This window comes from Malus domestica, chromosome 05 (assembly GCF_042453785.1).
Source record: "Malus domestica chromosome 05, GDT2T_hap1".
In the NCBI taxonomy this organism is placed as follows: Eukaryota; Viridiplantae; Streptophyta; class Magnoliopsida; order Rosales; family Rosaceae; genus Malus; species Malus domestica.
In genome coordinates this window covers 8,314,951-8,329,355 of record NC_091665.1, presented here as the reverse complement: position 1 = coordinate 8,329,355, position 14,405 = coordinate 8,314,951, and the positions used below count along the sequence as shown (strand labels likewise).

Sequence of the window (14,405 nt, the reverse complement as noted above, 5' to 3'; positions counted from 1 at the left end):
AATAAAGGTGGATTCCTTCTCATCAACATATGACAAGCTTTTGGTTTGGTGTGCATTGGATCCCCCTGCCTACATCTGTTTTGGGGACCTCAATCGTTTGACGTTGCAATTTGATTTGTGTAATTTGTTGAATTAGTTAGGTTTGTAATGCCATGAGAGTGAAAGTGCATCCGCTACTTAGTGCCATGGGAGTTAAAATGGGACAGTAGTAAAGGTATGGAATAAGAGACGGGCCACAAGAGATGTGGGTGCAGAAGATTTGCGGTCTACGTAATTTGCTCGTTTGATATTATGTGACCGAATAAGTAGTAGCCAAATCTCAGTAGTCAAACCTAATGGTGATAGTACAAGTACTATAACCAATCCCATATCCTTGAGCTCTTGTAATATTCTTGTCCGGTATTAATTATATAAATGCATATTTTAGTTATGTATGCATGCATTTTTCTGCCATGCACGTAAGTTTTTTGTGAAATCAAACTCGAGACATTACGTGCAATGATGAATGGCATTAATTAATTGAGCTACAAGTATTATGCGATCAACTTTTATCTTTTATCTATACAGTTTATGTGAGCTGAAGAAAAAAATGAATAATTTTGCAAAGATCAATTTCCATGTTATCTTGTGGCGTGGTGGATCCTATATTCTAATTTAATCTAAAACTAAACTAAACAACATATAGAGCAATTCGAACTTGCATGAAGAGGAATATGTTGCTCTAGTCAACTTGACTGCCCGTGTCTACCACATTTCTAAAAGACGCTACCGCAGTCAAAACAATAAATCTGGGAGTTACTAATAGCATCAACACTACCTTGTAAACTAGAACTAAAACCGGAGATCCTACCATTCCTCACTCACCTACCAAAAATATTTATGTACAGACGAAAAATCTCTTTACATCCCCTTATAAAACCTGCCAACACCATCGCAAGAAGTTCCATCTCTTTTTTCATCCCTTCATCTCTTTCTCTTGGCACCAGCTCCTGAACCTCGGCCACCTTTTTTCTCCACGGCAGCAGTGGAACCACCTCTACCTCTTCCAGCTGGTGTCTTCTTTGCACTTGTATTTGGCGCACCCTTCAAATCAAATTGTACTTGCACTCCTACAAAATATGAGGAACACACAAATCATGCATTCAGGAATAACATACATTTAAATACAAATAGCCAGAGCATGCGAGCTTTTGAATTCAGGCTCATCCATGTAGGATACCACCAGTTACCTTTTGTGTTCAAACTCTGAAGTTCCTTTTGCAGCTTCTCACCAGCAGCAGTGCCTTCTGACATATTGTGAAAAGAACAATCACTAAGTGAGCTCCAATAAGTTGGACAGTCAACCGAATAGTTACAATCCAGAAGCAATCTAGCTTGTGTAATTTTTAGTTCCATTTACAACCCTAGTAACATAATTACGATCCTTTACCGAGTAAGTTTCTGCCGGCAATATAATAAGAGAATTAAGTAAATCCGAAAACAAACCATTCTGGTGGTGTCAAGTTTCTTGACAAGAAACAAAGAGCAAAATCCTAGAACACTATTTCAATATTCCGCAGAGATGCACAATTGGAGGCAATAATATATCAACTGGTCACAAAAGAACATTTCTAGACATGTTTCCTTCATTTCCTTTCTGCAATTTCAGAATCCCAGATAACATGGAACATGCCCTCTATTTCTCATGAAGTACAACATGTTAGCATACGCCATTTTTATTTTACAGCATAATAATGATAGAGCTTTCTGTTCCAGAAACATCTTAAGGCAACACCATTTCACAAAATACACTGCAGAACAAAATGGCCACTTATCGTTGTGAAAAATTGCCTAAAACTAAAGTAGTCCCGGCAAAATGAACTATATAGAAACGACAAAAGGACCAGCAAAATGATGACAGAAAACTTACCCAAGTCCTCTGTATCTGACGAATTTTCATCTTCACTCTGAACCAAAGTATCGTCATTGTTCTCTCCAATTACAACATCAGATGGTTCTAAAAGGGCAGCAATCCGCTTCTTAGGGGCCTTTTTCATTCCAGGAATAGTAACAAAATCTGCAGCTCGTACCATCCTTGTTTTGCTTCCTTCTTTGTATGCTTTTGTCAAAGCAGCTTTTACAGCAGGTAGTATGCCATCTAGCGGATTTGGGTGCCCCTGATACATAGCTTATTGATGAGAAAACTTGGAAATTTGGAGCATTATAGCAACAACCAAGCCTGCACCAAGGGTTACCTTATATTTGGATAACTCCACAATAGTATCAAAGTCATCCTGACTAATGGAGTAAGCATTCATGAACTCCACAACTTCCTGCACAGCTTCATCCTGATTTTTTAACAAAGAAAGTTGGATTTACAACGGATCATCAACCCAACTGTTTTCCATATTTTGCAATTAATATTACATCTTCATATACAACTATAGATTATTCCCAACCTTAGGCAGCTCACGTAGTGGCACGGTCAATCGCTTCAGAAGAAGAAAAAGGTATTCAACTCGTAGTGTTTCCCTTAACAATTTACAAACGAGAAATTAAGAAGCTTCCAAGGGACACAAAATAAGACAAATAAAATAAAAACAGAGTGGTAGAAAGAGAGAGGGAGGGAGAGAGAGTGGTCCTGAACAGACACATTCACTAATTAAAACCTTGACATGAGACTTTTTGTTTCTTTTTGGTCACAACTACATGATAAAATTTCAGAAGTCCAATATAATATAAAAAACTATCCAAAATTTTCAAGTCAATGCAAAGTAGGACTAAAAACAGAAGGAAAATATAAAATAACAATTAAACTCCTAAAACATAGAAGTTGAAATTTCCTTCCCAAGGACACCATGGCCATGTATGCACAAGAAAATATAAGTTTACAACTTTCCTGATGGATCTAAAGCTCTAGGGATCCATTTACCAATAATAACAATTAAACACCATGGGTCGTATATAATTTCCGATCCTTATATAAGTCAATGACTGTAGCATTATGGCTTTGTTTGGTGTCTAGGATTGGATTGGAGAAGCCACTATATTCAATGAATGAAGAAACGTATGTAACTTCCACACCAAATTTAAGGTAGAAGATGGATTCATGATGAAGGATTGACAATGATATGTTTCCATCATGACTGGTCCCCCTTGTACCTTCTACTTGGAAAAAAATTTAATCATTAACACCAAATTCAGATCAATCCTTCACACCAGACGAGGCCATATGTTCATATAAGCCATTGCAAAATTCAAATGCATTCGGTTAGTGACTAAAAGTTCAAACATAGAATATAAACTACCTCCCCGAACTAGATTCACGAGAAGCAAGAAGATGAACATGCAAATCTTCCAAGAGCCTAAGATTTTTCCCTAACGTTGAATTCTTTCCCAGCCACCCTCCAAATCTATTAAAATTCCTTTCTCCCTGCATAATAAGGCCAACTTGTGACGATAAACATAAACCCTGATGCATATATATGTTGGAAAGTATACAACTCAAAAACAAATCTTATTATATAGTGAAGAAATGGGAATTAAGTTGAACCAGTGGTCCAATAACATCAAAACTTCTTTAAAATACTATACACAAAATGAACACATTTTCAAGGCCAAAGAAAGTACCATAACACTCTTTGAACTTATAAACTTGTAAGTAAAAGAAAATAAATACCTGCTCAAGTGTCTCTCTTTGCCCCCGCAACAATGCAGCACTGGTTATAAATATACAATAAAATTATGAATAAATTCATACAGAAATTATCATAACTTGCAGAGCTGATGTGAACATACGGAATTATAGAGGATGAAAGACAAGCACTTTGGGAAAGCTGCCATTGCCGATATTTTCTAATCTGTACATTGAAAATATCTCCATTGCCAATAGACTCAGCGGCATGGGCAATCAAGTCCATACGTTTTATCCCACTATCATCTTTTACAGCCGAACTTGGCCTGTAGTTGATATAGTTTTCCTGCCACAAAATTGAAAAATAGAACTAATGTATTAGAATGTCTAAACTTTTGGCTACAAATATGATCATTTGGAAAAAGAATAAGGGGTTCAGTTTTTAAAATTTGATGGGTGCAGAAGCATAAGCAGATGAACAGTCTAGTCATTTGCATGGTAACAAGCGGCACTAAGATCTTAAATCAACTAGCACGATTTGAAAAGTTGTAGGAGACCTGTAGTGAGTAAGAACACACTAAGCTTCCTGATAAGAGAGCTAAAGGGAGAAGAGAGGGAGAATATGATAACTTTGAAGTCAAATTTTCGATCTTTTCTTCCCACGTCATTATTATTGTACCAAATGTTAAAACAGTTCATCACGACACAAATGTTAAAACAGTTCTTCATATTGATACAAGTTCAATTTTCTAAGATAGTATTGGACATTTGCCTGAAGTTGTAAAGTTAGTCAGTTCAGTATGTTAACCTTGGAATCATTTTTTAACGTGTATAGTGTATACCATTCATCTCCAACTAAAGGATTACCAGATAAAGCTTCATGCAGTCATATTTTTACGATTAAACTCCATTCCTGATGTCATTGTCATATCTTTACAACTAACCTATACATCATGCTCACACTAAACACTGCACGTCTTTTATTCCTCCAGTAGCGTTCAATAGTGAGACAAAACATACTAAAGCATTGCACTGTTTGTTATACCATTTTTTATTCAGTATATGCCAACCAAAAAGCAAGTGTTCTAGCAAAAGATGAACCTGGATAAGAAGAGGGACTAGGTCAGGATCACTCATGCTCAGGTCAACTCGCTCATCCATTCGCAACTTTCCAGCATTAAAACCAAACAGCCTGCAAGCAGAAAAGACAAGTCAGCATCGTGCACATGGTAAAATTTTATAGGAATTTTCATGGCCATGTAATGGACCAATCAGAACTTGTGAAGGATGTCATTGCTAGAGCCCCTTTATTCCTTGATATAAGAGAGAAACAAAAATACCCCATCCGGACATACAATAAAAGAAAAAGGTTATACAGGATAAAGTAAGGTTTTGAGCATCGCAACGGTGGGGTTTTGTGGGATAACGTGAGATTCTGGGTTGACACTATGAGTTTTGTGGGATAAATTGAGGTTTTGGACAATTGCTTATCGGCTCTCTTCTGTGTTTACGGAAATACTATTATTTTTTTTTGCAGACTGGAGGGCTGTACTTATTTAAGCTTTTGCAATGTGTTTGCATTCTTTTTGTATGGTAGATGGAAAACTTCATTTCTCATAAACTAACACAGTTTTTAAAAAGAGATTGGGTTAAGAGCAGTAAATCGTTCTGATTTGCGGATTGAAGGTCACTTCTCTACTTTTTTATTCTTTCTTAGTGGATAGCTTGTCCACCGCATCTTTGCACTGTTCCTCATTTTATCAATAAAAGCTTTGTTCCCTTTAAAAAAAAAATTATAAATAATTGAGAGCAAAGCACTGAAGCTCAAAACATGGTTCAAACAACCTCAAAATTGTGATGCATATATCAATCAAGAAACCAAGTTCAGAAAATGCAAATGAATAAGAGGAGACAAACATATCAAAGATTCAAAAGAAAACAAGATGCAGAGAACCAGAACCCAAAAAGAGAAATTTTCTGACATACTTGTCAACAGCTGTAAATGGTGAAATATCTTCATCCTTTGAACTGCTTAATAAGCGTTGCCGTACATCATCATATTTAATGACAGACATTGAGAGGCTCATATATTGCAATTGGTTAACAGCCATTCGCATGTCTCCATTAACCTTTTCTGCCAGTTCCTCAAGAGCAATCTGAAACAATGAATAAATAACCAATCAACAAGGGGGACTGAAGAATCTCGAGATACATGTCAGAAATGTGAGAAGCGAGATACCTAATCACATGTAAAACCATAGTAAAAAAATGATTATGAAAGTTACCACTAAACAAAAAGAACCAATACCTAAACTGAGTTGGGTCCTAACAACATCTTATCCCAAGGTAAAAAAAGAACAATTATGAGAAAAATAGTAGGGGAGAAAGAAGAAAATGGAAAGAACTGCACTGTCAAAAACCATATAAAATTTTTCAATACTAAATTAACAGGGGGAGAAAAGAAATGATACAATTCTAAAGTCTAGTGTGTTACAACAGCAGAAATTGTGACCCACATGATATTTTGGTGAATCCAAGCTTTTGTAGCACCATAGTAGATGAAAACACCAAAAAGCATATTTCCATCACCATGGGAAAAATTCACTCAGAGTTATAAAGTATTTACCTCATTAACTTGAAGGCCTTCAGCACTTGCAATTTGCATCAACCTCTTTGCCATCTACAAACCATGAACAAAATTTAATAACTGCAGAGTTGACGCAACTTTATTCAAACACTATTCTTCAAAAAAGTATGTCAAATATGTCAAGAAGGCTGAAGCTTCAAAAAAACAAAATCGATAAAATCACAAATGCAATTTCCTTATCCATGCACTGCATACACACAATCAAAAACAAAATCTTGCGGAAATGCAATTCCTGAAGACTTTTATAGTTGAAAATTCATCTTTCCCCTTCCTGGTCAACAAAAATATTGTGTCAACCAACTTGTTTATTGATCAAATATTTTATATTTGGTATCAAAGAAATTTTTGTGGCACTCAGCGCAACCAACATTATAAGCTTACACTATAGAAGCATGTGGTACAATTCTTTAAAAAAACATTTGTCAGTGACTGTATTAAAAATAATGTTGCTTATGCATCATAACCAGCAAATGCAGATAATTTCATCACTTGTGTCAGTTTGTATGTCTGAATTGCAAACAACCTATGCCCCAGTACCTTTGCATCAACATAGTAAGCCCCCAAAAAAAAAAAAAAAAAAACACCCTTGAACAATAAGGCATGATTAAGAACAAAAAGTAAATTTGCAAGTGACTAGAAGAATCAATATTAACATTCTTCCAAATACTCAAATATACAGTAGTATAGACAATTTAGGGAGGTGGGAGGAGACCTGTTGCTTGGTAGGTTTGTGAAAGCTGAGAAGCAAACAGTAGTTCACAAGACTTTTCAGTTTCTGACTGTAACGATCATTACAAATGCAGATAATAGGAATTTTTGAAATCTTTATGCTAGCAATAAGATCAGCAACTCCTCCCCGATCTCCAGCAGACATCCCATCAACCTCATCCATAATCAGCACAGTTTTGGGATGCTTTGATCTGCAAATTTAACTAAGCGTGATCTAGAGAAAATAATGCTGTCAGGCACATCCTATGCATAAATGCACCCCATATAATATATACTATGGATTAGGCTTAATTAATGTATTCCCCCTTGAAAGATGTCTCTAATCCTACTTAACTCCAAAAGTCACTTTGACCCAGTTTCCCCCTAAACTCACTTTTCATGTCCCACTGTACCCCCTCATCAGGTATGTCAACTTTTCCATCCAAGGCATGGCATGTGAGGAACCTATTGATTTCCTTATATGTATATGTAAGCCCCACATGAGCGCCAAAAAAAGTTTATCATTTAGATTTACATGAGCGGTAGGTCTCAGGTTCGAGACGTGGGAGCAGCCTCTCCATAAATGGGGGTAAGGCTAGCCGACATTCACCTCTCCCAGACCCTGCGTAAAGCGAGAGCCTTGTGCACTGGGTACGACCTTTTAAATATTAAATATGACGGTGATATTTTCAAAAACAAAAAAAGGGTAACTAAAAAAACACAAGGTTATTCCCACTGCCAAACCACAGCCAGGAACCCCCCACCCCGGTGCTCTCTCTCTGCAAAACTCTGATCCACCCCTTCCTCGAGCTCCAACAGATTTTGCTGCCAACCCTAATCCTCACACCCCTGTCTCCCCTCACACCCACGGCCCCAGCAGCCTAATCTTCCTTTCCCAGCAACAATCCTAACCACCCCCCCCCTTTTCTCTTTTTCCCTCCTCTTCTCTGCTTCTCAACCCACCCTCTCTCATTAACTTTTTCAATTTTCCTGTCCTTATGGGTCCCACTTGTGCCACATCAGCAGCTACGGAACTTTTTACAAACTTGACGGTAAAGGGAAAAATGGGACTCAAAAAGTCGATTAGGAGGAAATACTGTATTTAAGCCATTTTTTTAGAGTGAGGGGGAGAAAAAAACCCATCCTTGCTTAGGGCCTTGTTGCTGACAAGCTCTTTAATCGAATTCGCATTGCTTCCACCAATTCCCTTTTCAATCTTTGAATCAGATTTACAACGACTGTCACTAGCATTTACCTAAACAATTCAGCAATATTCAAATTTAGCATGACAGAGAAAACAGAAAATAGCATTGAGTAACATAATTCAAGCAATATTTAAATTATCTCATAGTTCTGCTTATTGATTAAAGTATGACACCTCAATTGCCTGGAAACCAAGCATCTGACTGACTAACTTTGCAGACGTCGTTTTCCCTATACCAGGTGTTCCACTTAAAAGTACAGCCCTTTTTGCACCAGAATTGGTTGGGTTTTTTCCCTTTTTCTTATTTCCAGTATCAAGAAATTGCTCATTCCAATGTGCCAACCAATCATGAAGCTGCTTTACCTGCAGATTAGACATTACATCAACTGTATCAGAGCTTACTTTTGATTCCCAGAGAGATGCATGTGCAGACAATGATTCAACAGCAAATGCAATGGTGACAAAACAATGACCAACATACCAATGACTGATTCCCAATAATGTCGTTTGGAACCTTTGGCCTGTATTTTTCTGTCCAAGTAAAAGTAGAATGGCCGGTAGTTTGCTTCTTATGCCTAGCAAGGGAGGCATCTGACTGCAACAGTTTGCTAGATGCACTTGATGCCAACGAGCTTCCAGTCAAATCTTCTGGAACAGTCACATGCCAATTTCATAAGAAAACTTCAATAATGATGCAACTACTTTTGTTTTTCAAGTAAGATGCAACTGCTTAATTACCCTGCTAGGGCAAGTATCCAAAATCCATCAAGAAAAACTTGTGGCCTCCATGGCATAAAGATTGCACAGTAGTTCAAACACTTTTGAAAATCGAGACAAATAGAAAGGAAAAAGGAGCAAAAACATCACATCACAAAACATAAAGTTGATTCTGAAGTATAAATAACATTTTAACTAACACATAAACATGTAAGTTTTACTCTTTAAGTAAAAATGACAACACAGAACTTTGGATACGTGGTCCCAGTTAGCAAATAAAAAAAATGAAACAGAAGCTGATCATACTGATACCATCTGTAGTTTGGAACACTTCCTACTACCCTACGAACATGGTCTGACAAAAAACATATTATATCCACTCAAACGAGATGAATGTAATACAGAACAAGATGGATCAAGAGCCATCATGAAGATTAACTTAAGAGCCATCATGAAGATTAACTTAAGAGCCATCATGAAGATTAACTTAAAACCAGTTAAATACAAGATAAACTACACGAAACAACAACAACCAACAACCAAGCCTTATCCCACTAAGTGGGTCGGCTGTATGAATCCTAAAATGCCACTATGCTCGGTTTTGCACCAAGTCTTTTGTTAGCTCCAAGTATTCCATATATGTTCTTATAGTCTCTTTCCAAGTCTTCCTAGGTCTTCTTCTATTCTTTTTGCCCTAAGCCCCCGCCTCATAGTCGCATCTACTAACCGGAGCATGTATAGGTCTTCCGTTCAAGTGTCCAAACCATTAACCGATTTTCTCTCATCTTATCTTCAATTGCGACCACTCCTACTTTACTTCGCACATCCTCATCTTAATCCTATCCTTTCTCATGCCCACACATCCAATGAAGCATCCTCATCTCCGCTACACTCATTTTTTGCACATGTTGCTTTTTGACCACCCAACATTCCATGCTAGTGCAGCACAACTTATTTTTCTATCATCAAAAGTTCATCCATACATTCCCCCCCACACCGCCCAAAATGATGCAAAATGACGGCAAGGTTGTTCCAAAGTTAATTTTCATTTTCCTTCCCAAAAAGCAATCAGACAACAGAAAACCTGCCACAAAATCACCCAGATCAACCAAACTAAAGGACCACATCCACTCCCAAATTGTGACCAGAAGAAGAGAGTGCAAAGTACATGATCAAATTATTCACCAGAAGAGCCCTTATATGCTAGCTGTGCAAGAATATGTATAAACACTATGGAGACAAGATAATTGAGAAATAAGACACCCTTGACCCTTTTCATACATCTAGATTACAGAGCAAATCCTTGAAGAAAAGTACAAGTTCCATCCCTGGAATTGAATTCTATTGCATAATAATTAATCTAAATGGGCACCACAAGCAAGCATGAGAGAGAGAAGCAACTAAACATCTACGTAATTCAATTGCCTACATGTATAACGAGGACAATGCAAAAGCACAACGTATCCATATATTACAGATTTTGACAGAGAAGAAAGATAAAGCAGAATGAAAAGCAAGTATGCCACAAGCAACAAACTATTGAGACACAAGCGATCATGACACATGTACACACTGTGCAAACCCAGCAAACCAAAAACCAGATTATAAATCTGCAATTAGAATAATACACCCAAATTAATTAATGAACTGGGACATACTCTTTAATGTTACTTTCTTAGGGCTTTTATTGGGCAAAGATGCTGCTGCAGCATCATCCACAGATTTCTTTGCTTCGTGTACAGGTACTTTAGCACCGATAGACGCCCGAATCATATCAAACAATCCATCCTCAGTAAGAAAAGCCGTACTGCAGAATAAAATTATTATTTAGATAAAAAAAAAAGCAAGTACGGGAAATATGAAAAATCTAGTTCAGTTCAAGATAACAAACCCAAGTTCTTTAGCTTTAGAGGATTTCCTTCCCTCAATATCTTCATCGCATAAAAGATAATTCTGCAAATAGACTATGTTAATCAAATGCTAGCAGTGGTATGTAAATCCAAGGGAAAACAAGATAGAATCATGAACAAACCGTTTTCTTGCTGACAGATCCAGTAATATGACCGCCATGACGTTTAATCAAATCCTCTGCTTCTTCTCTTTCCAAACTGTCAGTATAGTAAAGTTTTAAAACTTCAATATTAGAATGAATGGAAAACAAATATTTATTGAGTTCTGCCAAAGAAAAAAAGGGAAGAAGAAACTCATGCTACGGACAAACATAATACTTGAAACAATAATACCAACACAATCCTAACAAGCATGTGAATGGTAGACATATATTATAATTTATACCTGTCAAGTGTACCACTAATTACAAAAGTCAAGCCAGCTAAACAATCTGGAGCACCTTCAGGAACTTCCTGAGACATGCAAACAGGGACTAATAGTTAACATCAAGAAAAATACAAGGGTTTAGGAATTTATTACTAATAGTTAACATCAAGAAAAATACTAGGGTTTAGGAATTTATTGTAACCAATTCCAGAGAATCCAAGACATCAAACCTTTTCTCCTTTGTGTGGAGGATCTTTCCTTTCTCCAAAGTTCATAAATCCGCCTCGTCCAGCGCCTCTGCCTCTTCCACCGGTTGGTCCTGCAGAAGTACCTCTTCCACCACGACCCCTACCAGCCGGCTTGAGGGGTGATTTGGCAGCCTTTGCATCATCATCGCCACCTTCATCAATAGTGGTAACCTTCTGTGGGATTCCCACGCCAGACGTGCTTTTCAGTTTCTTACTAGGAGTGGAATCAACTGATTTCTTCTTCAAATTAGGCGAGACAAAATCGTCATCGTCATCATCGTCATCAATAACTTTGTGAGCTTTTTTTGCAGGTGAGGGTTTAATAGATTCATCAGGATCCTTGTGAGGCTTTCTTTTGGCTGGAACTTTAGATGTTTCTTTATCATCTGTTGGCTTATCTGGGGGAAAATACTTGCTAGTTTTCCTCCTGCCAGAGTTGTCTTGATCTCCACGCGCCTGGTTTATCACAGATAAGAGAATTAAAGAACGAAATATGATTAATACAGTTTCACAATCCCCTTGTTCTGTGCACTAGCCAACTAGGGGGGAAAAGACCATGGTAAAAATCAGTCTATCAATGGCATTTCAGTTTTGGTCTGAGATTCTGATTAGATTCCTTGTCTACTATAAGAATGAATACATACAACGACTATGAAAACACTCCTACTTTTATTATGGTTCCATTTGGTTGAATTTACAGTTCAATTGGGTTGAGTTGACCGTCAGCAAAACCGAGCAGTGGAAAAATCATAGTTATATTGGTTAAAAAGACAACATCAAAACAAGTGTAAAATGAAATGAACCCACTGATTCTTTAGGCTCTGTCTTAGCTGTTGAAGGAGTCTGTGAAGTAGTCACTACCGGTTTCTGGCTGTTTCCCTTGTCGTGCGACTTCATAAACCACTTCCTAATATCTGCCTGTGACTTCATTCAACCAAATAAAACAAACCCAAGACGTCAAACCAAGATTTCACCATAAGCTTATGAAGGGCAAGAAATATGAACAGTCAAACCTTTAAACCCTAGAAAATGCATTTCTTCCCCGCAATTTCATCGAAAGTTTAACAAGAAAAAAGAAAAATTAGTATTCTTGACTTACCATGTCTAAAGCTCAGGGTAAGTTACAATGCAGTAGCCAAAATCCCTGCCTTCAAGTTTGCACGACCTATCGGTGACACTATCTCTATCACTGCCCCATACTCAATATCTGCAGCTACAGGCAAGGCAACCCAAAATTATCTAAACAATCACACCCACACGGGAACATGCAAAACAACAATATGTACGCTTTTGCGGGAGAGAATTCAACCGAAACCATTGCAGAAATCCAACCCATAAGAAACTTCAAAAGAAAAACAAAAGTGTACCATTTTTGTTCAGGGATGATGATGACAGAGGTCTTTGCCTTGGGTTTTTTTAGGGTATTTGGGTTTTGTGTTAGGAACGAGAGGGCGAGAGGAGTGGGTTTTGCGGTATTTGAGCGGAGATAGAGAAAGGGAGTGAGAGCAGCGGAGAGAGAGAGGAGAGAGAATGGAGGAGGCGGAGATGGAGATGGGATCGATGCTGGTGGAACTGGTGGCGAACAGGGTATTGTCTCGTTGGACGTAGGGGATATGTACCGGGAGCAGGCTGCAAAGGGAGTTCAAAACTGCTGTGCCCAAAAACCCAGTGCCCAACCTGTGACAAGTTTGTGCATTTGACACTTGTTCTCTCCCATTGAAAGAAAAAAAAAAACAAAAAATCAAACAGCCACTGCTACCTCCCCCCGTCCACCACCCAAAGGCCGCGGGTCTGTTGTCCCCCTTTTTGTATCTTCTTTTTAATTATCTGACATGTGTCCATCTATCCACTTAAACTAAAATTTAATGATTAAAATGTTGTAAAGGTGATTTGTTGGCTAGCCACTAATCCACTAATATGCATTTCACTATGTTGCTCGTGATTTGCTTTTATAAAAGCAAGTCTTATGAAACACAACACACAAGAACATAAGAAGTGAGGGACTCACGAAAGAGATTGTGAAGGAGAGAAAGAGGAAAGAAAAAGAGAGGAAGATGAGAGGAGAGAATAGTGAGATAGAATAGTGATAGTTATCTTTGTACTTCTATTATTCCAAATTATAATGAAAGTACTACTGTTGCCCCGAGGACGTACTCCGATCACACTGACTATAGAAAAACTTCGTAAATTTTGTGTCTTATTTATTTATTTCATTGCACACACCGTCGATTTTATAACACGTTATCAACACGAGAAGTTCTCGTGTTAATGAAAAGCACAACGCCACAAATCCTGTTCACATCTGTCGCCTGGAATCTCACAGATAAGAAAATCTTTTCATTTCATCTTAAAATCTTTGTAATACTAATTTTCCTGAAGCAAATATATATGTTGTTGCATGACTGTATATCATTCTTTGCAGAAGCAAAAGAGTACAGACTCAAAATTCGTAGAGAAATTGACAGTCATGTAAACAGCCTCGGAACTCCAACTTGTGGACCTCGGATTGAAATACGTTCTTCTTGAAAGTTGTTCATCCGCTTAGTATCTACAACATATCAAAATTTCAGAAAACTTTAATGGTACGATCGTCGCAAATGTTTGAAATACCAAATCAGTTTCCACTTTCCGCAGAAAACTGGACAGCCACCTTATGAGTACCACAACTCCATTTCTATACTCAAATTAAAATTGTTTCTTCACGAAAGTTATTTGGTATCCTCTTATCCATATCATACTAAAATTTGAACTAAATCTAACGTTTTGATCTTCTCATAAGTTGCAGACACTCTTGACTCCAAAACTTATGGGAACCGTTTCGACTTTTTCGAAACTCATCGGAGGAGGAACACCAATTGGAACTTATTGTTACTATTATTTACTGAGTAACCAAAATAACTTCAGAGCTGTGAAATAAAAATAAAAATAAAAGGAATCAAACAAAAGAAGTGGCAGACCAAGAAAAAGAAAAAGCAAAAGATAAGGACTTAA

The 14,405-nt window shown here is 37.5% G+C and overlaps 1 protein-coding gene across 12 annotated transcripts; it reads right to left on the bottom strand.

Annotated features, from left to right (window-relative positions):
* Window positions 1-682: 682 nt before the first annotated feature.
* On the bottom strand, window positions 683-13,207 carry LOC103420106 (replication factor C subunit 1-like). Of its 12 annotated transcripts, none has more exons than XM_008358170.4 (24): window positions 12,782-13,207; window positions 12,514-12,627; window positions 12,222-12,338; window positions 11,397-11,870; window positions 11,185-11,252; window positions 10,922-10,997; window positions 10,781-10,842; window positions 10,548-10,696; window positions 8,654-8,820; window positions 8,347-8,535; window positions 8,108-8,223; window positions 6,973-7,180; window positions 6,240-6,293; window positions 5,600-5,769; window positions 4,715-4,805; window positions 3,778-3,959; window positions 3,659-3,698; window positions 3,288-3,412; window positions 2,439-2,511; window positions 2,235-2,327; window positions 1,910-2,156; window positions 1,230-1,286; window positions 1,041-1,109; window positions 683-995 (listed from the first exon to the last, which is right to left on the bottom strand). In XM_008358170.4, exons 2-24 carry the CDS (start codon window positions 12,514-12,516, stop codon window positions 964-966), a joined length of 2,862 nt encoding a protein of 953 aa, XP_008356392.1. In that variant the 5' UTR covers window positions 12,517-12,627; window positions 12,782-13,207; the 3' UTR covers window positions 683-963. The 12 variants fall into 12 exon arrangements, with proteins under 12 accessions (XP_008356392.1, XP_070678311.1, XP_070678310.1 ...); XM_070822210.1 differs by having other exon boundaries at window positions 1,041-1,111; window positions 1,257-1,286; XM_070822209.1 differs by having other exon boundaries at window positions 1,230-1,283.
* Between the last annotated feature and the right edge of the window lie 1,198 nt (window positions 13,208-14,405).

What these genes read in the sequence shown, in the direction of transcription:
- LOC103420106 (XM_008358166.4), bottom strand. An exon ending in ATTAGTGGTACACTTGACAG is followed by an intron (nt 10,998 to 11,184) that starts GTATAAATTATA and finishes CTATACTGACAG; the next exon opens with TTTGGAAAGAGAAGAAGCAG. An exon ending in AAGGCCCTAAGCAAGGATGG is followed by an intron (nt 7,181 to 8,107) that starts GTTTTTTTCTCC and finishes TTAAATTTGCAG; the next exon opens with ATCAAAGCATCCCAAAACTG.